This window comes from Podarcis melisellensis (assembly GCF_964234715.1).
Source record: "Podarcis melisellensis genome assembly, chromosome: 1".
Taxonomy (NCBI): Eukaryota; Metazoa; Chordata; class Lepidosauria; order Squamata; family Lacertidae; genus Podarcis; species Podarcis melisellensis.
The window spans coordinates 63,686,190-63,711,397 of NC_138528.1; the positions used below are offsets into that span (position 1 = coordinate 63,686,190).

Sequence of the window (25,208 nt, forward strand, 5' to 3'; positions counted from 1 at the left end):
ATTTCATTTTTGAATATGCCTCTTAAATGTTTCACCTTGCTAACCAATCTTGATTTAGACATATTTTTTTTACTAAAGTGCATTAAGGCTGCAAAGGAAACATGGCAACTCCTTGCATGTTGTCAAGCTGTATTACCAAGGCATGGCTCAATCAGATGTACATCTCAACAGGCAGGCTTTGGGGAATTCACATGCAGAGGAGGCTTGGCAATTGTCTGACCAGTGAGCTGAAATTGTCATGAAATCAATAGTTTTGATCTGCCAAGTTCTAAATAGAGAACATGAAGAACAGTTATATATTTCGGTGAACAGACGGCTAAATGATACAGCACAAAGGGAGAATTTTATTTCTAAAGATTGCCAATTAATTTTCTTGAATTTAACTACGACAAGTTTTTAAAAATCAGAAAAGTAGAAGTGTATGGTACAATTTAAATTATATAGAAAACCAGTTTTGCTGTAGAAACTTCTTGCAGTCAACTTTTCATGTATTTTCATCAAGAATGTCTAACAACATTTTTGTCTGGATCCTTTTGTACAGATTTTTGTGCAAGTTCTTGGAACACACTTTCAGAGAGTTTAAACGTTATTAAGAGTCTAAACTGAATGACAAACAGTTTTAGCTAATCCAGAACAGAGCTTTGAGTGTGCATAAATTACCATTATTATTATTGTACACTACTGTAGTTCCATGGAAACCTCCAGTCCAAAGACTGAGCTGCTTATTTGAATCCTGCTGTAAATGTTGTAAGAATGTGTAAATGCTCTTCGGCATAAAATGAGAAAATGCAGCTTGGATGGAGTAGTGGCAACTTATTTGCTTCAGCTTGATTAGTGCTGTACTTTTTATGTAACAAACAAATCTCTTGAAATCATTTCCTTAAGTAACAAAGTGAGTATCGGAAATGAAAAAGCTATTGGAAAAAAAGCCTTTATTTTATTTTTTTACTTATATAGGTCATGTGGCATTGGTTCAATCAAATAGTCCTACATTATTGTTACTTTTTAATAGTTGTGAAGCTCTGTAAGCGAACACGTATATTTTGTAATGGGCTTGTGTTCTTGTTTAAAATTTTGTGTTCTTTCTTAATCAATAACAAATCATTTTTTCTATAAATTATTCCACTGCTTAGTTAATTTGTAACTTTTTTGAGACTTCTGCAAAACATTCAGGGATTTATCTTTCTAAAAATCCTTTGTCAAGAAGTATATTGCTCAAAAGTGGAAAGGCTTGTACATTAAAAATTATGACTTTTACATTAGTAGCTTTATAATTTAATAGTATTTGTTTTTACAATTTCAAAACATTGATAACTTGTGAACTTGCATCACAGTTTACTCCTTTTAGCATGCACACACTTTCTGAAGGCCATTCTCTGTTTGCTGCATTTATATGGACTTTATTCCTGCACTAGTTTCTAAAGCACTGTGTGTTAGCGTTAAACTGTGCATAACAATTCCTTTGTTTTGAAACATAAGCATGTTTAATAGAACATTGAACAATGGGTGTGGTTTGATTTCTACTTATTATTTTCATGTCAAAAGCTTTTACTAGATAGATAACTGGTTAGGTACACCAACAACATTCTTAAGCGGCATCCCTCAAAAGACAGAATTGGGGCAGTGATTTACCACTACCATTTGAAGTGTGCAGAAACATTAGCCAAGAAATGTGTTTTATATGATTTGGTTAATCATATTTACATTGATCTCACCCCAGTTTGAAATGCACTGGTTGTGATCCCAAGAAATTAGCTCTCAGTCTAAATATGCAATAGTAAACTGAATAGTAGCTTGCCTCTTCAAGAGTAGATGTTCTAGCTGCATATATATTGACCCTATTCACACACAAATTGCTACCTTGGAACTGTGGAACCCAGTTTCACTGGAATAATTGTAGTCTACTTCCATCTATTGGCACTAGTCCAGTTAAAGGTGGGCACAGCTGAGTTTTCTTGAAACCAGTAAGACTTAGTCCAAAGTAACTGAATCACTTCTCTTGGTTTCAATGAGAATTTGTCACTAACTTTAGACAGATTGGGTCTGATGTGTTTAAGATTGTCTGAAGGAATAAGTTTGCATTTGCAGTAAGTTCTACAAAAATAATTCTAGCTTTCAGTAATTTAAGAAAAATACAAATTATAACATTCAGGGGTTTAAAATATGTTTAATTTTTTTAAAGTTTTGGTCTCTTGTATAATAGTGTATTCAGCAACAATTGCTATTTCTTAATTTCCCCTAAAAACATCTGATTTTACTTCACAGTTGAAAAGAGTGTTCATTTTTAAAACGAGGACTGCTTGATAAAAATGCCATTTGAATTGCCTAGTATTTTTTATCTTTATTCCTTAAATTTAAAACAAATATAATGTAACCTTTAATTGTGATGTCTTGTAAAATATTTCTCATTTTCTGTTGTGGAAAATGACCCTTTGGTTGTCCAGAAACTATATTAAGCTGCACAGAAACCATCCCGCATCCTTGTCAAAAGAAATCAGCTTGAGACCCATCTGACAGTATGCAGAGCTTGCAGTGTGCCCAGTATTGTTACAAAATTCCTGCAAGCTCAATGAACATCTTGCATGCAGAAAATAATTTATGTTGGGTTTATGTCATGATTAAAATTTTCCAGCAGCATATTCTACAACTCTAGTTCCCACAAGACTTTTTAAAAAGTCGTCTTCAAGGTGTAAAGCAAAATACTTTTCATTAGAGCTTCACTGGTTATCAGTAACCCATGAGCCTTGCTTTGCTGGCTGCTTACTGGTGCATTTAATAAAATAAAGATCACTCAGTGGTGCCGTGGGCAGCATGCAAGGTGATAGCCATATTTGCTTACTGTAAATACAAGGGAAAATCACACACAAACCGGCTGTAGTTTTGACAAGTATTAAGATCCCTCTTTACATCTGTACCTCTGTACCAAAGTGCAATTAGTTTTCCTCGCACAAGGATTTCTGTTTATCTTATTCTGCTTGATTACTTGAGTATAATCGCACCGTTTGCTTCATTGCTCCTGGTCGCAAGCTCCAGTTTTAAAAGGGGAGGATGAGTGTGTGTAAATATACTGAATTCTGCTGTAAGACATTAATTTACGCATCTGGATATCAGCATTTTCTTAATTCTTTTCCTCTATTACTTTTCCTTTTCACAAGGTTTGATTCACATACGCCAGATTCCTCGGCTTAATAGCTTGAGCTGCGATGTGTCAGACACGAAGGACCTTGCTTTTAGATTGAAAAGGAAGCTATTCATTATTGAGGTAAGGTTTTTTTCTGTATATATACAATTCTGCATGAAAGATGAAATCTTGTCTTAAATGTTTAACCATATTTAATTTGTATCACCTATTTAGCTGGCTTTTCATGCTTGGGAAGGTTTTAGAAATTATTGTTTTTATTATTAAAATGAAGTCAATTTCTGCGTTACAGAAACTGAAGTATCCGGAAACCATTCATTTTATTTTCAAACGAATGTATAAAAAGTAGGCCACAACCTTCAATAACAAAGCATGACATGCATATTTCTAAAGACGTCAAGAGCTTGTTTAATTATATGGTAATGACTTGCTCTTTACTTGTTTTAGTGAGTGGGACAGTGTTTACATCTTATTACCCCAGTTGAGGGTTTCTAATGTGCAATTCTGCCTAAAATTGAGTGTGCTGTGAAGGATAAGTGTCCTTATCAATATTCAGAAACCACGTCCTTTGCATTACTGGAATCACCTTCAGCTCTTCTGTGTCATTTTAAACACAGTATCATTTACATTAATGTCCTTAAGTAAATTTTCTGCTGAATTTAAACTTTTCCCCCCTGACCTTTTATGCATAGTCCACAGAGAAGGCAATAACACAAAAAGATTATTTTGTTTTAGGCTTGCTAAAGAGCAAGTGGATGGACACAGAACTATTAAGCAATTAGAGCTGATGTATTTATTAACCAAGTAAATGCCGAGTGAAAAAAGAGATGGCTTTGGGAGTCATCAATACAGTCTCTACAGCTTTTAAACAAAGACATAAAACAGCCAAGCAGGCCTGACAAATCATTTAGTTTAATCTCTTTTCAAATGAAAAGCTGTTAAGCAGGCCACTTGTCTTAACTGCTTGAAACCATAAAAGGAAGAATTGCCACCAATATATTAGCATATTTTTTACTTCATCACCAAATGATGGTCAATGTGGCTTGGCACTGCTTTGGTGTTTGGGATTTCACCCTTAAGTGACCACTTTGGCCCTTATTTGACCCTCTGCCCTCTTTAGCTGGCCACTTGATAAGGTAACTTAAGGGTTCTCTTTCTCTCTCTCTCTCCATCTCTCTCAGTGTCTCTCCACAATTGCAAGTTGCACTAACCTATAAATTGTTGAAAGGAGCCTATCAAGTGACAAATTAAAGTGCCCTCCTCCTAATAATGGTCATCAATGTCCTTAATTATCTAGTCCTATTGAAAGTAGTTAATAGTTAATCAAGAAGCCAGTTTTTCAGGCAGGTCATCTCTGCATGAGTACTTGAAGTTTCTCAACTAGAGATGCTCCCTTCAAAAGCCACTTAAAGCCAAATATGCATGATGAAGATTGTTGTGTCATTTTTTTTCCTTTTAAGAGATTGTGATTCCTCTGTGGGTTTTTCACTTCTCAGGAAAGAATACATTTAATGGAACTAAACACTGTACTGTAGTAGTCCATTTTAACATAATTTCACTTCATCAAAAGGCTATTCATCTTCTGAATCACTACTACAATAAGGGACCTTAATATTCATGCTAGAATTTAAAATGTAGAAACTGTAATTGTTATCTGACACAGGCAAACAGGCAGAGTATTTTCTTACTGTGTTAAACTTCCATTTAATATATCTCTGAATGAAACAATTTTGATTTTTTTTTCCACAAGGAAGCTTGATTTAGAAGAGATTTCCTCTATAAATAGTATCTCTGATTACTATTTTCTGTTGTTCTAAATTTCAAACCTAGAGCCCACTATACAGAATTTCTGGAGCCTAAGGGTAAAGACATTTGATTTAGCAATGTTAAGAAGCCTTTAGACAAGAAACTGTAGACATGCATAGATGACCTACTTGAATAATATCATCCCTCATTGTTCAAGACTATGCCCCTTATAAATGCTTTTCATTCTTGCTGGAGAAAAAGCTACTACATTATGACACATCTGTCTTAATTTACAGCATTGCCCTGCACTGGTGTTCTTCTACTCATCTTTTTAAACTGTAAAATGATAGTATAAGTAAGGTAGTATAAAGTACTGGCTACATACCTCATGTAACCGTAGCATGGAGGTAGTTGTCCAAGATCGTATTAAATTTAAGAATTCAAAAAAGGGAAAAATAAAAGCCCTTTGCATACCTGGATTAGAAATAAATACAAATAGCAAGCAGCATAAATTATACAAATTATAGCAAATTTTATAGACATGTCATTTTTAAAAAGAGTAGAGAAAGTACTATAAAGCATTCTTCAACAGGGGGCTAAATGAAGAGGTTGAAGGTTATAGACAAGTAGCAGTGTACACAACATTCATACGGTCATTGTGTTGAAAGCTAACAATGTCTCTGAAAAACAGATTAGAATCTTGATGTCGGAATTTACAGGTGACTTGGAACATAACTACTTCAGCTATGTTTTCATCACTAGGCTATTGCTTGTCAAGTAACAACATGAGTACATGGGATGAGTTTTCTCAAATTCCTTAGTATGTTATTAGTTATCCAGTCTTATCATAGGGTCCTTTACAATGTGCTTATTAGCAACCAGCTTAAGTGTCATATCATCATTACCATTATAAAGAGGTCATACTACGCAATCTATTATTTTTAATGCTTAAGTACATGTTAATACGGAAAACTAGAAAATGTAGTGGCCTTTGGTAGTCGTATGTAATGTATGTATTTTTGGCAATATTGATTGGAATTTAAAGTATGCCTATGTGTACATTTTTACTGGCTTGTTGGAAATGAGATAATGATTGTGCATTCTGAGAAATGTATTGATATTTCATTGCATTTATACATGTTTTAAAATAGTAGTGCATATCTCTTTAAAAATAGAGACTCACAATTTTGAAGTTAGCTTGTCTAATCCTATTTCTTCCTACTTTGGAATCTTAATTAGAAGGAGATAAAAACCATCATTTGACTAAATTATTGTCTTGAATCTGTAGCAAAAGGTATAATCCGCAATTGGGCCAATTAGTGTACCCCATAGTTAGCTATGCTGAGGCAGGCAACTTGATTAGATCTGACACCAGCCTAGTTCCCACTGTTGTTTTGCCAGGTATGATGGTCAGACTTCAAAGGGCTTGAGGCATCAGCAGGGCAAGGTTTGGAGGCCAGCTTAGGTCCGGTCGTTAATCTCTCTGCTAAAACCACAGCAGCCATCACACAAAACAAGCTTACACGACACAATCATGCGGTATTAAAGTTTGGGTTGAGTCATGCCAATTTGCCTTTGATTTTCTGATGATTGAGTAAAAGATGGCTACATGACTAGACACATACTAAAAATGTACTGATTAGGTAAGTTCCTTAAATATTTGAAATATTTTTGATTTTTCAGTAGAATAATATGACATGCTGTTTAACTTAATGAAACTCTCTGACAGAAAAGGGCTTGAAATACAATTTGTATTTAGTGTACCTTGAATTAACAGATCTTTTGCCACATCTTATGCTTTTATTTTATATAACTTGTTCCTCATCATTTCAGAGACATTTTTGTAAAAGTTATTTTTAAAAACTCAGCAATATGTTTTTGCATTAACTCCAAACAGAACTTTAAGGGAACTATTCTTTTCCTTGGACATCTATGCTAAGCTATTCACATAAATGGAATTTCTTCATAATTATTTTCCACTTAAATGCTGAGTAAAGTGCTGTTCAGCTGATGTGATTACATAAGTGTTCCATTCTTCTGCATTCTGATTTGTTGAAATGTTGCAGTAATGGTGACATGTTTCCATTCTGAGGAAAGCCTAGGGCTGCCTTGGTATTATTCCAAATGATTGAAATTGCCATCTTGCTGACTTTCCCTCAGGCTGCTTTAGGCCTGTTTACTTTTGTATTTCATTCTCATGCTCCATCTGAATTTGGCTAGCAGGGCATCACTACCTGGTTTGACAAAACAGTTGGAAAGAATACTCAAGATACTGATTAAATGTCGTATTTCTGTCTTATCATATACAATATGTTATTTAAAATTAAGATATATGTATATATGGCTGCAATCCTAACCTCACTTTCCTGGGAGTTGAAACAAAATAAAAAAAATCTTCCAGCAGCACCTTAGAAACCAACTAAGTTTGTTATTGGTATGAGCTTTCGTGTGCATGCACACTTCTTCAGATTCCTGGGAGTAACCACTTTGGTTACTTACCAAATTCAGTAGGACTTACTTGTGAGTTGACATGGTTAATTTGGGCTGTGTGGCTACTTAGATTTGATGGACTGTAACTTGTTGTTAGTTGTTTAAAACAGCATGAAGGAAAGGCAAAAATGAATAAAATTAATTCATTTTAAGACTTACATGTTATTTTGTACAGGCATGTAAAACTATTTTGTGTTTGCATCTCATTATTTTAATTATCTTCAGTGGAAATCACAATTACAATTATTATTTTTAAAAGGTAGAATAAAATTATGCAAACAAAAAGACAATTTAGAACACGCACTGAGGACACTGAAGATAAAACAATCTGCATGAATTTGTGTTGCATTATATTTAGTCCAAGGAAGGATACATGCAGGAAGGGATGGTCAATAGGAGAGTACTCTTGACTCCTATAACAGCTGCATGCTCAGACATTGAAGAAGGAGGCCACATAAAATATATGGATGTCATTTTTCATCATACCAAAAAAAATCAAGTATCAGTCATGGTTTGTGGGAATGGATTTAGACACTAGGAGATGGAATATTATTAAGTTATTATCCTTCCTTTCTCACGTGAGATTGGCAGAGTACCACCCTTTGCTTCCTTTAAAATTGGAAGCTAATACAAGTTTGATTTAATCTTCTAGAAACAACAATCCAGGATGCTTTAAGGCAGAATAATTTTTCCTGGTATTACCCCTTTTCTCCCCCTTAAAGACAACAATCACACAAACATTGATTTGTGAAGAAATAAAAGTTACATTTACTGACATAGCCTAAGTTTTGAAGCAGCTGTTTGCAGTAGCAATTATGAAAGCAGGTTTGTAACTAATATCTAAATTACAAAATAACAAAATGTAAGTTTAAGTGGTGTCTAAGCTGCAGAGCTCAAACCTGAATGTATGGTCAGTTTGGAAGCACAATGAAGAAAGGGAGGCTGCCAGGCAGAAAGGAAGTATGTGGTGTTACAGCTTCCTGCCAAGGCAGCAGAGGAATTGATCTCATAGAGTTCTCTCTAGCAAATTCACAGGAAAGCTCTGTGAGCCTCAGCCCCTTTGTGTGCCTGGCTGGCAAAACATAATTGTTGGTTTGACTGCAAAAATGATCCACACTTTTATCATTTATACCATCTATATAAGTCTTGGCTAACTTGACCTTGCATCAGTGGCCCATATAATGGCTAGATGGTTCCATGAGCTTCTACAAGTGGTTCTGTGTTACTTGCTATCTATTGAGATTTCAGTAGCATAGTAGTAGAATGATTTAGGCCATGGGTAGGCAAACTAAGGCCCGGGGGCCGGATCTGGCCCAATCGCCTTCTAAACCCGGCCCGCGGACTGTCCGGGAATCAGCATGTTTTTACATGAGTAGAATGTGTCCTTTTATTTAAAATGCATCTCTGGGTTATTTGTGGGGCCTGCCTGGTGTTTTGACATGATTAGAATGTGTGCTTTTATTTAAAATGCATCTCTGGGTTATTTGTGGAGCATAGGGATTCGTTCATTCCCCCACCCCACCCCACCCAAAAAATAGTCCGGCCCTCCACAAGGTTTGAGGGACAGTGGACCGGCCCCTTGCTGAAAAGGTTTGCTGACCCCTGATATAGGCAATTGTGATAAGAGTATGTCTGCTCTATTCAGTTTACCTTGCTGACTAATAAAGTAATAGCTTGGATTTAAGACCAATCTCCAATTTATAGGTACTCTCTGCATTAGAAACTTGCTTCAGGAATTCTTTTGGCATGCATAGACACTTCTTGTTGTATGCATATCTCATTCCATCTGATGCCATGGTGGGACTTACATTGTCAGTGGCCTTTCATGGTAGAACTTGCAATCACCAGAGAGACTGTTCCTTTTTCCTTACCTCTAAAAATAACCTGAACACTTGGTTTCCTCCTTAGTATGTATTTTTTTTCTTCCCTTTCATGCCTTTTAAAAGAAAAAAATGGTTCCCCCCTATATATTATTATATATTGTACTGTGTAAAAGCAGTATTTGGCAGGGAGTGTAATCTGTGCAGAAGTCATAGTATGATCAGATACTATTCAGCATTTTCACAGGTTACCCAGCTGTGTTGTACAGAGTAAAGTACATAATCACAGATTTTTTTGTAAAAAAAATAATACAAGTATTATCTGTTAAGTCATATTCATAGTAAACCCACTGAAATCAACCAACACAAGTTACTTAAGATAATTGATTTCAGTAGTTCTACTCTAAGTATGATTAACGTTATTTAACACTAGAATTGTAATGAGTAATTTCCAGGGGAATTTATTGCAGTGATTTAAACAGGTGGGAGGAGAATTACTGTGGTAGGCCCCACCCTGAAGGTAGGAACAGTGTCTGTCTATATAAAAGTGTATTTGCATGGTTCACACTTCCAGGAACTGATATACACACACAGGTTCTGTTCCAGTTGTGAAGGTACATAAAGAATAGGTGAAGACAGCATACATAATCCCCATTATCCCCTATACATGTATTCAAAGACTGACTGGAAAAGGCTATACTTTTCCTGCTTTTAGGAGTTAAATATTTACAGACTGCACTGTACGACACTTAATTAATGAATTAATGTCAATAATTTCTAGTTTATAGAATGTGGAAAATGGAAGTGCTTTGATCTATGATTCCAGGGCAAAATTTGTACTTGAATTATTCTAGTTTCCCAGTGATCAATAACTACATCTGATATTATATTTTTGTGTCATTCTTCCATTGAATAACTAAAAGAGTAAATTGGGCATAATGAATTTCTAAGAATCTGCTTCTTGTTTTTCTTTTGAACAAAATATATGTCTAAAGGTGTACAACAGGAGTTGGGAACCTTTATTCTGTCAAGGGTTGCATTCCCTTGTAGTTGGTCTATTGGGGCACATGCTGGCAGTGGGCGGAACCAGAACTGATGATGTATTAAGCAAGAGACAAAGATACCTATCTGAAGAAGTGTGCATGCACACGAAAACTCATACCAAAAACTAACTTAGTTGGTCTTTAAGGTGCTACTGGAAGGATTTTTTTTTGAAGAGACAAAAGTGTTGCAGATTAACTAATTCAGGGTAAAGACTACCCTGCTTTAGTTTTTGCAATGGGTACTTCAGATTAGAATTCCCTATCCTGTGCAGCTCTTTCCAGAAGTAAGCCCTATTGGAATTACATATACAAAGGACTTCCTACACCCCCAAACATGAGACTAATATGTCTGGATAGTGAATAAAAGTAATTACTTTCTTACTATAGCAGTCTACATACACATACACACAGGGCAGATGCCTACCAATTTGTTGTCAGACAGCTGGGGGAAACTTATTTTCCCTAGCCCATACAACCAGGGGAAAAGTTTTTTTTTAAAAAAACAAGATAATCAAACAACCATAACTTTACCTTTTATTGAATAAAATTCTGCCTCTTGCTGTTCTGAAATGACATCAAAAGAGGAATCATAGAACCCAAGGGTCATCTAGTCCAACCCCCTGCAATGCAGCACTCTCAGCTAAAGCATCCATGACAGGTAGCCACCAAACCTCTGCTTTAAAATCTCCAAGGAAGGAGAGTCTACAGCTCTCTGAGGGAGACCATTCCATTGTCAAACACCTCTTACTGTCAGAAAGTTTTTTCTGTATGTTTAGTTGGAATCTCCTTTCTTGTAACTTGAAGCCATTGGTTCAAGACCTGCTTTCCAGAGCTGGAGAAAACAAGCTTGTTACCTCTTCCATGTGACAACTTTTGATATATTTGAAGATGGCTATCCTATCTCCTCTCAGTCTTCTCTTTATCAGGCTAAAACACCCAGTTCCTGGCTAAACATACCCAGCTCCTTCAACCGCTCCTCAGAAGGCTTGGTTTCCAGACTCTTGATCATCTTGGTTGCCCTCCTGTGCACACATCCAGCTTGTCAACATCCTTCTTAAATTATGGTGCCCAGAATTGGACACAGTATTCCAGGTGTGGTCTGACCAAGGCAGAATAGAGTGGTGCTGTTACTTCCCTTGATCCGGGCATTATACTGTTGTTGATGCAGCCTAGAATAGCATTAGCTTTTTTTGCTGCTGCATCCCACTGTTGACTCATGTTAAGCTTGTGGTTCACCAAGACCCCTAGATCCTTTTCACATGTACTACTGTCAATCCAGGTGTCCCCCATCCTATATTTGTGCATCTGGTTCTTTCTGCCTAAGTGCAGAACCTTACATTTGTCCCTGTTGAAATTCATTTTGTTAGCTTGCGCCCAGTTCTCCAATTTGTTAAGGTCATTTTGAATTCTGATTCTGTCTTCTGCAGCATTAGCTACCTCTCTCCCAGTTTGGTACCATCTGTAAATTTGATGAGCATCCCCTCAGTTGCCTCAAAACAGTATCATGGGAGACTTTGTCAAAAGCCTTACTGAAATCAAGGTACCCTATGGTATTCAACACCTACCAGAACTTCAGGTTTGCACAATTAAAGTGGTTGAAAGGACTCTCGCACCCTAACGCAACACATCCACTTAAAAAAACCAGCAACACTGGACTTTTTGGGGTTAGGAAAGTGATGAGGAAATGCATAGAAAAGTGTGGGGTGAATGAACAACTAACGTAAGATACCCCGTAAGCAAATCAGGATGAATGCTGGTCGTCATATGACCATCCCACAAGTAAAGAAGCACAAGTTCCCAATAAAGACCAGGTATAAACAAACCTCTCTGTAAGCTTTGTGCAAGCAAAACAAGATGAATGCTGATGGTCTTCTGGAGGAGCTATGTATACTGCAACTGAGAATGTTCAAGGTTTTTCCCATATTGTCCTTTTTTCAAGCCTTTCTGCAACCCTGTAAGGTAGATGATAGTGAGGATAAGCAGCAACATCAATACCACCATCATATTGCCAATGACAGGTTGACCCTTGCCTAATCAAGCTCATGATCTAAATCAGGAACTGCTTGGTGCGTAATGCAACCTGTATGCTACACCTTGATTTGGTATTATAACTGATATTGTACCTTATGGAGAAGCAAAGTGTTAGGCTTCATTTAGTGGGCTTTGTCCATGAATCACCCACTGTTAAAAATCACACCACTGGCTTTTCTCAGGGAGGTGAAAACATGTAAGGATATAGAGGCATTCATTCTTTTTCTAGAAAAATAGCACAGCTTGTTGGTGTCTATTTATGGCCCATCAGCTTTGAGTGCTTCAATGTCCCCTATACTGTTATGGACCAAGTATCTTTATTTAGAAGATCTTTACAAATAAGAAAATGGCAATCCTTCTTTCACAACAATGCAAGACATGTTGAAAGAGTCTTAAAGTGAAATACAGAAAATGTTAAGTGCAAACCCTGCTGAAGTCCGTCTTAAAGCATCACTGAGTTTTCTTTGTACCTCTGACTGGAATTTTAGTTATTGCCAAAGTGGTAGTATTTGCTTTGCTTTGCATCCACCTTGCTTGCCATGAAATGGAGACTTTTGCATTTTAGTAGATGCAATATCACTTTGGAAGTAGTGGTACAAATTGCTATAATTGGACAATGCTGTTTTGTTTCAAAAAGGCATGTTCTCATTGTGTTCACCAAGGGAGTACTCATACAGTAAGAAGCACCACACTGGGATTATCCAGAATGCTACCATTGTGACAAAGTTTGTTATGCAGTGCCACTTTGTTGGGGGAGTGATTTGAGAGCTCTTTAAAGTACACATGGAAAGTTAAGACTGACCAAGAGATGGTTGTTGCTATTAAAGCTCCTTTAAAAAAACCTTAATTTCTTGAACTGTATGCACCATATAAACATCATTTGAGGGGGAGAAAAATCTTGGACCATCCAATGCATTCCCCAGCTTCCCTTTGTAGCAAGAGCTCCAGGCAATTTGAGTGCAGCTGAGGGCCCCAATTCCCTATTCTCACAGAGCCTTCAGGCTGTTAGACCTGCTTTTCACAGGTACATTATTTAGCACTATGAGAACCAAGAGAATCCTAGTAAGCCAGTCATAAAACCTCTGTGGGGGGGGAAGGTGTTATGGTCTCTACTGTCAAGAAACTGTTATAGAAGGAAAGGAAGTATGGGCTGTGTGTTATCTAGGAAACCTATATAATATTGGAGGACTAAAGACATTGTGTGGACACGTCTGAAGGTGTTAACATTTAGTATGTAGTAACTTACTGCTGCTTTTGCCTTTAGGAAATGAAAGAGCTTTGAGGTTCACATGAAACATAAAGGCCACGTTGGATGTTTCCTTGTTCTATAACAAGAAACACATCCTTATATGAACATGACACTCCTGAGTTTCCACTTCAGCTCAAGAGCTAGAAGGCAGCAGATCAAAGGAACCATTTCTCCCAACAGTGTATATTCTCACTTTAAAAGGACAAAGGACTAAACCAAAAGACATTTTAGTTGTGAGTTATTCCCATTCATTTAGACTGGATGGAGCAATAGGTACTTAAGCTAAAGGCACCAAACTAAAAGAATTAAATGGTAGATAAAAATTTGCAGGTATGAAATAACTTTTAAATTTAGTTATTTGAAATTAAGTGTAATCTTTTTAAAGCAATAAAGTGCCTACAGGATTTTTTCTTTCATACCTGCATGTCCCATTCGGCATTATTTCATCTACTAGCCAGTTCAGGTTCTTTTTACCTGGTATGCAGTACTTCACTGAATTGTTTTGTCAGATGCTGTCAAGCCAACCTACCATTGTTAAAGAAAATCAAACTAAATCGTTTTGGCATAAGCCTTCCAGGAATAAGGCACAGAATATGAAAGGTTTGATGAAATCAAGGATTGGGTTTCAATATTGTAAAAGACTGCCTGTCAAAAATGAAATGCATTATTTCAGAAGTTTTGAATAAATAAATGGTTTTTAAATACTGACTACACTTCATCCAAAGTTTTGAATTACTACTTTTAGACTATCATTGCTTTGACCAAAATATGTGAAATTCAGTTCCTTTTCCCTCATCTGCATATTGATGTGTAGAAACATTAAGAATACAATAGTATATGTGCATTGAATTTGAAAACCATAGTATCATCACATATTGAAATCTACTATACAGACTATCTGTATTTTCTGACTGAAGCTCTTAACTTGAAGAATTCTACCAGGCTTGTTTTTTCAAATCCATGGCATGCAGCTCTACTTTAAGCTAATTTTCTTTATGTTGTTTCTGCTGTGTGTTACTTTCCCCTTGTTTTAATTTGACCTATGCTACACTGCTACTGCTGTTATTGTTTTGGCACAGAAACTGCTTTGGTCACACTATTTTGACCTTTGTTGGGAGATACAGGAAAAATGTGTCCTTGTTAATTCTCCTCGACCTCTCAGCAGTTTTCAATACCATTGACCATGGTACTGGAGCTGTTTGTCCGAGTTAGGCGCTGTGTTGTGGTGCTTCCAGTCCTACTTGGATGGTCACTTCCATAGGGTGCTGCTTGGGGAGAGCTCTTGAGCCCCATGGAGCCTTCAAGGTGGGGTTCCTCAGGGTTTAATTTTATCCCCATGCTGTTTAACATCTACATGAAATCGCTGAACAGGGTCATCCAAAATTTTGGAGTACATTGTCAGCAATATGCTGATAACACACAGCTCTACTTCTCCCTTACATCTGCAGGTATGGCGGTAATGTGCTAGTGGGTTGCCTTGCTTCAGTAATGGACTGGATAAGAGCCAACAAATAGAAGTTCAACGCAGATAAGACTGAGGCACTGTTAGTGGGCAATTCCGTAGACTGGGTGGATGGGAGGTTGCCTGCTCTTGATGGGGGTTACACCCCCTCTGAAAGAGTAGGTACGCAACTTGGGGGTATTCTAAATCAATTGCTGTTGCTTGAGGCTCAGGTGGCCTCAGTGGCATGGAGCATCTTCCATCAGCTACAGCTGGTGACCCAGCTGTGCCCCTATTTGGACAGAGATATCCTGACTTTGGTCATCTACACTCTGGTAAGGTTAGATTACAGCAATGCAATATATTTGTGGGCTGCCCCCTGAATATAGTTCAGAAAGTTCAGCTGGTACACAATTCAGCGGCCAGATTGCTCACTGGGGCAAGATGATTTGAGCATATAACGCCAATCCTGGCACAACTGCACTAGGTTCCAGTTAGTTTCCAGGCCCAATTCAAAGTGCTGGTTTTGACCTATAAAGCCTTAAATGGCTCAGGACCACAGTACCTCAGGGATCGCCTTTCCCCATATGAACCAGTCCAGGCCTTGTGATCATCTTCTGAGGTCCTTCTTCGTGTGCCTCCTTTGCAAGAGTCTGGAGGGTAGCAATGTATTTTCTGCAGTGGTTCTGTATTAGTGGAGTGGTCTCCCCAGGGAGACTTGCCTGGCTCCCTTGTTACGTATCTTATCTTCCAGGAAAAAACATTCCTCCTCTCCCAGGCCTCTAATTAAACCATCTATGGCCTTTTAAACTGAGGGGAGTATTGCTTTTGTTTGTTATTGTGGTTTTTTTTTTATTGTAAACCAACCTGTGATGTTCAGATGATGTATGTGATGTATCAAAACTTAAACTTAATAATAATAATACACACCACTTTTTGTCTTTTCAACTGTCATTATTAAGATGTTCACCCTACACTATAAAGGTGTCCGTACAATAAAATGTAAAGAAAATAATCATAAACAGCAGCAATATATAAAAAGACCACACAAATCAAGCAAAATTATATAAATTTAAAAGTTTAAAAGCCTGTGAATATATATTTGCCTAATGTTGAAAAGACATGAGAAATGGGTCCATGCAACCTTTTCTGGGAAGAACATTTCCAAGCGGAGATGACACTATGGAAAAGCCCTTTCCCTGGTAGCCACTGCCGCATCACAGGTGATCCCTGGATGCCTTTGACTGAATCAATTAAAAAGCAACAATTTTATATTCTGTGCAGTATTGCCCTGTGGTTGTATGCAAAAAATAGATGGGGGTGTAGCCAAGAAAGTTGCTCAGCCCCGAGTATGAAGAAATTATTTTCTGAATACCGTACTGCCCTAGGTGGGGAAAACATACTGATGCCATCCCTCCCATACCCAGTCATCATCCTTGATACTTCACTTCTCATCTTTACAGCATTGCTCTTCAGTTCATTTTGGGATGTATTCTGTATATTATGCTGGTCCATCAGAATACCTGCCTATCAGAATAGGCTTCCCTTGAGAACATAAGCATTGCCATTCTGCATCAGACAAGTTGTCCATCTAGCTAAGTATTCTCTCCACTGACAAGAAGAAACCTCAGGGAGGTTCATAAGCAAGGTGCTTTGATGAAATTGATTCCATGTTGCTAATTCTCATTTGTCTGGTCAGGATTTTTCAGGGTCTCTGAACCAGCCCTATGTCATTTCAAATTACATATAGTAAACCCTCCACAGTTGTTGCAGCTCTCTGATCTGATCTAGTCTCCTTTTCCTCAAATTATATTGCAAAAAGTAGTGCAAATTTTAAATTGAAGTGCTATTTTCAGCCACCTGTACTATATAACAACTGTACAACAAAAACAAATAATACATTATGTATGTTTTCACACACACACAAAAATCTTGTCAGATGAAGAAGACAGAGAAAGGTTTCGTCAGCCTGTCCAGATCACTCCTTGATTATGCTCAAGAACATTGAACCAGGAAGCAGAATGAAATACCATTCTTTGTGTCTTCCTTGTGAGGGATTAATTTAAACATCTTAACAGAGAACACTTTCCCAGTAGGGCAGCTTTTATATCAGTGCCTCATGATTAGCATTATCATAGCTGAAAGCTGTAGTACAGTATGATTAATCGATACAGTCGTCCTTTCAGTCTTTAGATATAGACCTTTTACTAAGGATGTAGTTTTAAAACTGGGGAGTACACATATTCCATATTAGAATATTTTCCCTCTGTGTTAATAGTTTCATTAAATGAACAGTTACAGGTAGGTAGTTGTGTTGGTCTGCCATAGTCGAAACAAACAAAAGAAAAATTCCTTCCAGTAGCACCTTAGAGACCAAAAATTAGATGAACAGTTGAAGTTGGTTTTCATGTGTTCCATTACCTATCCAATAGTCTGTCCTAAGAATGTTGTTAATTCTTAGTAACAAGCGTCCCCCACTTACGTGCGATCAACTTGTGTATGACTGCTTATACATGCAGTGCTAGTAAATAAATAAATAAACACTGTAGTTTCAAAAGGCTGAATGGCATGTAGCTTAGTTCTTCATGAGCACAGCAGTGCCATGGCCATGGCTGTTTCTGCTTGGGTCTGCATCATCAGAAATAAATATAACATTCCCATAGTTTTATTCACAGTTATTATAGCTGCTTCTTAAATTCTCTCTAAAAATGAATGGAGTGTGAGGCAGCATAAATATAAAATGTGGGCAGGTATTGCAATAGATAACTACCAGGAGCTTCCCTGTGTGATATAAGACAAGTGAGTGCTTAAATATCTCAGAGTGCAGTCCTGTACACATCTACTCAGAAGTAAGCCCCAGTGTTGGAGCTTATTCCCAGTTAAGCGTGTATAGGACAGAAGCCTAAAGATAGCTTTAGTCCATGTAAATTTTATTTTATACATCTGAGTATAACTCCTCCCACAGCACACTTCACTGACTTTTGATACAGACGGATGCCAACAACATTTTAGTCACTCTTTTCTTGTAACTTTTTGTTTTATTATGCACATTGAGGCATTAATGCTTAATGATGTGTAAAAAATAATAATATCCAAAATATTTTCAGAATGTTGCAGAATAATAACTGGATTTTTCCAGGGCTGGACAGTATGAGGCCGAAAGGATGATGCATCTTACTGGCTTTTATCACTATTCAAAAGGGTATTTATATATGGTTAGGGATGAACATCTGGATATGGACTGGAATACACATCCCATTGAAAGCGACACATGGTGGATAAACCTCATCCATGCTTGGATGCACATCCAATTTACTGCCTTAGTTCCTGATCCAGTTAGCAATACCTGTGTGGAAACCTGCTTACACGTGGGTCACATATCTTGCCTGACATTGCTTTTTCTTCCCTTTAAGAGTAAGCATTCCAGCTGACTAAAAGTAGATTGAATTGGCAGTTCTCTTATCAGAACCTACTTAATATGTAATTTGATGTAGCATGTCCATAGCATTCATAGCAATGGTTTTCCTGCTTCCTTTGTTTTTGAATCAAGTATAAACTACAGCTGACTTTGGATCTGACACATCTCTTCTGTATGAATGGCTCAGATTTCCTTTTACTGGGCTTCTGTGAGATGCTTTGCATCACGTCTGAAGTCGTTCTGCATTTACTAGACCAAAAAGTAAAAATAAGCACAAGCCTATTCATATTATGAAGATTAAAAACTCCAGAGATCTGCACAAGAGGGAGATATATATGCTGCCATGCAGTTTACAGAGGCCTTGTGCCAGTGGGGGGTCAATGCATATGGTTATTTGTTAATTAGCATATTTCTGGATGCAAGTCTCCCCGCCTCCAGCATACCCCTCTAACTAGAGGTCATATGGATGTCTACGAAATGATTTGACATATTTTCAAAGATCCAGTTCTTTATTTTTCCTACCTATGGGACTAGTTCCAGAGAGCAGCACTGAATTCAGAAACTTCAGCTGGTGCACAATTAAGCTGCCAGGTTGCTCTCTGGGGCAACATGGTTTGAGCATATTACACTGATCCCAGCCGAACTGCATTAGCTGCCAATGAGTTTTGGAGCCCAATTCAAAGTGCTGGTTTTGACCCATAAAGCCTTAAATGGCTCAGGACAGCAATACCTCAAGGACCGTCTCTCCCCATATGAACTGACCTGGACCCTGTGATTATCATCTCATCATCGGAGTCCTTTCTTCATGTGCCTCCTCTGCAAGAGGTCTGGAAGATGGCAACACAAGAACAGGCCTTGTATGCAATGGCTTCCCATTTGTAAAATACCGTATTTTTCGCTCTATAACACGCACCTGACCATAACACGCACATCGTTTTTAGAGGAGGAAAACAAGGGAAAAAACATCCTGAATGAAACAGTGGATGTATCATTTTTGTGCTTCATGCTGTGGTCACAGACATGTGATCTGATGGTGAATTTGGGGTGACCCAATGCAAAGATCCTGAGGATCCATGTAGATCCATGTTTTGTAACCACGTTTTTGCACCATTGCAGCCCAAGGCAACAGTGGGTGTGTGATTTTTGGGGAGCAGGCTGTAGCCATGGACATGCTATGTGATCTGATGGTGAATTTGGGGTGACCCAATGCAAAGATCCTGAGGATCCATGTGGATCCATGCTTTTTAACCACATTTTTGCACCATTGCAGCCCCAGGCAACAGTGGGTGCGTGATTTTTGGGGGGCAGGCTGTAGCCATGGACATGCTATGTGATCTGATGGTGAATTTGGGGTGACCCAATGCAAAGATCCTGAGGATCCATGTAGATCCATGCTTTTTAACCACGTTTTTGCACCATTGCAGCCCCAGGCAACAGTGGGTGTGTGATTTGGGGGGGGGGCAGGCTGTAGCCATGGACATGCTACGTGATCTGATGGTGAATTTGGGGTGACCCAATGCAAAGATCCTGAGGATCCATGTGGATCCATGCTTTTTAACCACATTTTAAGTGGGGAGGGAAGGAAAAACACAGAACAGACAAGGAGCACAAGAGGGGTGTGCAGAGAAGCAGCTGGCTAAGAATGCAGGAGCCTTCATTATACAGTGGTACCTCGGGTTACAGATGCTTCAGGTTACAGATGCTTCAGGTTACAGACTCCGCTAACCCAGAAATAGTACCTCGGGTTAAGAACTTTGCTTCAGGATGAGAACAGAAATCGAGCGGCAGCAGCGGGAGGCCACATTAGCTAAAGTGGTACCTCAGGTTAAGAACAGTTTCAGGTTAAGAATAGACCTCCAGAACGAATTAAGTTCTTAACCTAAGGTACCACTGTACATCTTTTGCCCCCAAGCAAAAATGTTCTTCTTCAACTGGGCTATTCTATGCCCTTTTAAATGTGTTTGTGAGGGGGGCGGTTATTGGTTTGCTCTGTTTTTGGTTCAGTTTTTGCATTTAGTGCTGTGAACTGCCCTTAGATCTTTGGATGAAGAGTGGTATACAAATCAAAAAATAAATATACAAACAAATAAGATTATGCAGTTGGTATTAAATGCAGGAGCTTGTTTGCACCCTAACGTGATCGTGTAACACCTGTTAAAGAAACTGGACTAACTGTCAATCTGTTACCAAGCCATGTTTAAGGATCTACTGTTGGTTTACAACTTGGTCTAAGGTTACTAAAGAAAATGCCTTCTACCACATAGACCTGCCAGTTTAGTAAGGCAGGGTCTCCAGCTGTTTTTGGACTACAGTTCCCATGATCCCTGACCACTGGTCTTGCTAGCTAAGGGTGATGGGAGTTGTGATCCAAAAGCAGCTGGAGACCCATGTTTGGGAAACCCTGCAGTAAGTTCATAATTTGCAGCCTTCAAAAATCCATGATGCGACCACTTCACAGTTGTACTACCAACCATCATGGGAAACATCCTCCTTTCAGAAATAGGGCATACAATAATAGTATTATGTTTCCAAAGCATGTGGGAAACATACTTGTTTGCCTAGGCATTTCCTAGCCATTAATATTGCTTGGTGGGTGCAGTCAGCTTTTATGGTTACTGTATTCTTGTGATTTTTATATTATCAGAAATCATGTATTATTGTTTCTGTTCATTTTATTATTATTATTTTAATACACAGCTTTGAATTTTTTAAATAGGAAGTGCTATATTGCTTTTTTAAACAAGTTAAATAATTATTTCAAAATTTGCAAGGGATTTATGCATTACTAAGCAAACAAATACGTACAAGGGTTTGAAGTGCAAAACCCGCAATATATGTATGATACCCAGCACTACTCATTCCGTCTGAATAAGAAGAGAGTGTTGAAGTGATGAATTGGATGAGGGCCATTAAACTGAAGTGAATCCTCTCAAAACAGTGGCTCTGGGGGGGGCCACTAGGGGCGCATTGGAAGATGGCCAACAATAACATCTCTCCGGCTCACACGAGGTAATTAAGAGGCTGAAATGGGAGTATGCAGCCCCCCTTGTTGCCCCAAGGAAATGGGTAGCACTGCCTTGCCTGCTGTGGCCATAAATCACCCCCGGATTCGAAAGAAGGGGGTGAGGGCACTAGGCACAAAGCCCTTGTGTGGGTCCGGCTCTCTCGGATGCTGTCTCTGATCGCACACTAGCTGCAGTAGCTCAAAATAAACAATTCGAGAGAGAAGCAAATGCACATACTTCAAGTGAAGGTCGGGAGTAAAGACTGCTAATTAAAGGGATCTCTGTGAAGTGGAAGCGATGGGCTGGATTTAACAATAAATCAAGAAGAAGATTCATCAAAGGATTGGTATGTAGCGGAACTGAAAAGGGGAGGGGGAACTTTTCTTTTTTTTGTCTTAGGTGAGTACCTAATAACACCCCCCCCCCCAAGAAAAGAATCATTGCATTTACTGATCACAAGCAGGAGGATTAAGAAATGTGTGGAAATAAATTACTAATCAAAGACATGGCTGGTGGGAAGATCGGGAAGGAATGAAAGTTCTTTGTGACGCAGCAATAAAAAGAGATTTGTTACGGCAGGCCTGCCTACAGGAGGACGAGGGGGAGGAGGACCATGGCTCGTTACTATATCGGAATGTGAGTTGGACCTGGCAGGGCCCCCTAAGAAAATTGATGAGAGACTCCCAGTTGAACGACGTGGCCCAGGGAGAGAGGGGAAAATAGTGGAAGTGAACAGCTGGCTTTGCAAATGGTGTAAACAGGAATGGTTTGGATTCTTAGATCATGGACTGCAGTTTCTTAAAGATGGACTTCTGGCAAGCGATGGGCTGCACCTCACAAAGGTTGGGAGGAATGTTTTTGCCAAAAATCTCAGAAACCTCATCAGGAGGGCTTTAAACTGACTAATGTGGGGGAGGGAGACAGTGCTCCTGAAGGTAGGAGTCTATCAATTGATGAAGATGATCATTCAACTGTCATAGACCAAATGGAGCAAACAGCACGCAGACCTAGTGGTGGGAGGAAAAAATCCTTAAATAAGAGACACGGGGGAATGATTAATGGACTTCAATGTCTGTACACTAATGCGCAAAGCATGGGAAATAAACAAGATGAGCTTGAGCTCTTGGTACAGGAAACTAAATATGACATAATAGGCATCACTGAAACCTGGTGGGATAAGTCCCACGATTGGAATGTAATAATGGAGGGATACAATCTATTTCAGAGAAACAGACCAGACAAGAAAGGAGGAGGAGTGGTGTTATATGTCAGGGATGTGTATACCGGATGTCAGGGAACTGCCATCAGAGCCAGAGGCGGAGGCAAGGCTCCCAAGCGATGCTGGAGAAGGGCCCAGCAGGAAGAGAGGCAGCTCATCGGCTGGGGAAGGAAATCAGCGTACCACCAGGGATAAAGGGGGGCAGATGGGGGAATCGGCGAGGGGGCTCCAGGACTCCTCGCCGGAGACCAGCGGGGAGAGCACGGGTCCTCCACTGCCCACACCCACCCTGCGCAGAAGACTTCTGCGCAGGGAGAGTAGGCGGAGACTTGGCGTCAAAGAACTTCTTTGCTGGAAGAGGTTCAAGAAACGCCCACTGACGGATTCTGCTAGCGACTGAAACAGCCACAAAGTGAAGGGCTGTCCAGACAGAAAAGGTTTAACCAGGCAACCTAGCCAGGAGTGGCGGCAACTTACGCACGAGCAACCCCTATAACCATTACACCTGTGAAGAGATCCAAGATTTAGAACCTCAAAGCCAAAGTGAGAGCATTTGGGTCAAAATTAAGGGAGAGAAGAATAACAGGGACCTCATCGTGGGAGTTTACTATAGATCCCCAAGCCAAACGAAGGACATAGATGATGCCTTCCTGGAACAGATGGCCAAGCATGCAAAAGGAAGGGAGATAGTAGTAGTGGGGGACTTCAATTACCCGGATATTTGTTGGATGTCAAACTCAGCCAAGAGCATAAGGTCAAACAGATTCCTCACTGGCCTTGCAGACAACTTCATTGTCCAGAAAGTGAGAGAAGCAACAAGAGGAACAGCCATTTTAGATCTGGTCCTAACCAATGTTGATGATCTGGTTAGTGGGGTAGAAGTGGAAGGATCATTAGGCGCGAGTGATCATGCTCTTCTGAAGTTTACTATACAGCGGAAAGGAGCAGCCAAGCATACTAGGACTCAATTTCTTGACTTTAAGAAAGCTGACTTCATAAAACTTAGGGAAGTGCTGGGTGAGATCCCATGGACAGTAATACTAAAAGGAAAGGGAGTTCATGATGGCTGGGAGTTTGTTAAAAGGGAGATAGTAAAAGCACAACTTCAGGCAATACCAATGAGACGGAAACATGGAAGGTGCCTAAAGAAGCCAGGGTGGCTATCTAAAGAACTTTTAACTGAGTTAAGATTTAAAAAGGATGTGTACAAAAAATGGAAAAGGGGGGAACCACCAAAGAGGAATTCAAACAAATAGCCAGCACGTGTAGACACAAAGTCAGAAAAGCTAAAGCACAGCATGAACTCAGGCTTGCTAGAGAGGTTAAAAGCAACAAAAAAGGCTTTTATGGGTATGTTCGTAGCAAAAGGAAGAACAAAGAAACTGGGGTCACTCAGAGGAGAAGATGGTGAAATGCAAACAGGGGACACAGAAAGGGCTGAACTCCTCAATGCCTTCTTTGCCTCAGCCTTCTCCGATAAAGAAAACAATGCCCAACCTGAAGAATTTGGAGCAAATGATTCAGCAGAGGAAACACAGCCCAGAATAACTAAGGAGATAGTACAAGAATACTTGGCTAGTCTAGATGTATTCAAGTCTCCAGGGCCAGATGAACTGCATCCAAGAGTATTAAAAGAACTGGCAGATGTGATCTCAGAACCACTGGCAGTCATCTTTGAGAATTCCTGGAGAACAGGCGAAGTTGCGGCAGACTGGAGGAGGGCAAATGTCCCTATTTTCAAAAAGGGGGAAAGAGAGGACCCAAATAATTACCGCCAAGTCAGTCTGACATCAATACCAGGGAAGATTCTGGAGCAGATCATAAAGCAAACAGTCTGTGAGCACCTAGAAAGGAATGCTGTGATCACCAATAGTCAGCATGGATTTCTGAAAAATAAGTCATGTCAGACTAACCTGATCTCGTTTTTTGACAGAATTACAAGCCTGATAGATGAAGGGAACGCAGTGGATGTAGCCTACCTTGATTTCAGCAAGGCATTTGACAAGGTGCCCCATGATATTCTTGTAAAGAAGCTGGTAAAATGCGGTCTTGACTATGCTACCACTCAGTGGATTTGTAACTGGCTGACTGACCGAACCCAAAGGGTGCTCATCAATGGTTCCTCTTCATCCTGTAGAAGAGTGACTAGTGGGGTGCCACAGGGTTCTGTCTTGGGCCCGGTCTTATTCAACATCTTTATCAACGACTTGGATGATGGACTCAAGGGCACCCTGATCAAATTTGCAGATGACACCAAACTGGGAGGGGTGGCTAACACCCCAGAGGACAGGATCACACTTCAAAACGACCTTGACAGATTAGAGAACTGGGCCAAAACAAACAAGATGAATTTTAACAGGGAGAAACGTAAAGTATTGCACTTGGGCAAAAAAAATGAGAGGCACAAATACAAGATGGGTAACACCTGGCTTGAATGCAGTACATGTGAAAAGGATCTAGGAGTCTTGGTTGACCACAAACTTGACATGACCCAACAGTGTGACGCAGCAGCTAAAAAAGCCAATGCAATTCTGGGCTGCATCAATAGGAGTATAGCATCTAGATCAAGGGAAGTAATAGTGCCACTGTATTTTGCTCTGGTCAGAC

General features: G+C 39.2%; 1 protein-coding gene across 3 annotated transcripts in view; it reads left to right on the forward strand.

Moving 5' to 3' along the window:
* The window catches only part of ELP4 (elongator acetyltransferase complex subunit 4), a 168,095-nt gene that overhangs the window by 82,217 nt on the left and 60,670 nt on the right, over positions 1 to 25,208 (forward strand). For 2 of the 3 annotated variants that reach the window (XM_081882973.1, XM_081882972.1), the window contains exon 9: positions 3,156 to 3,262. In XM_081882973.1, coding sequence (XP_081739099.1) covers positions 3,156 to 3,262 — 107 coding nt within the window. Of the gene's footprint in view, positions 1 to 3,155; positions 3,263 to 13,533; positions 14,227 to 25,208 lie in introns of those variants that run through there. The other variant, XM_081882974.1, reaches the window with a different exon arrangement.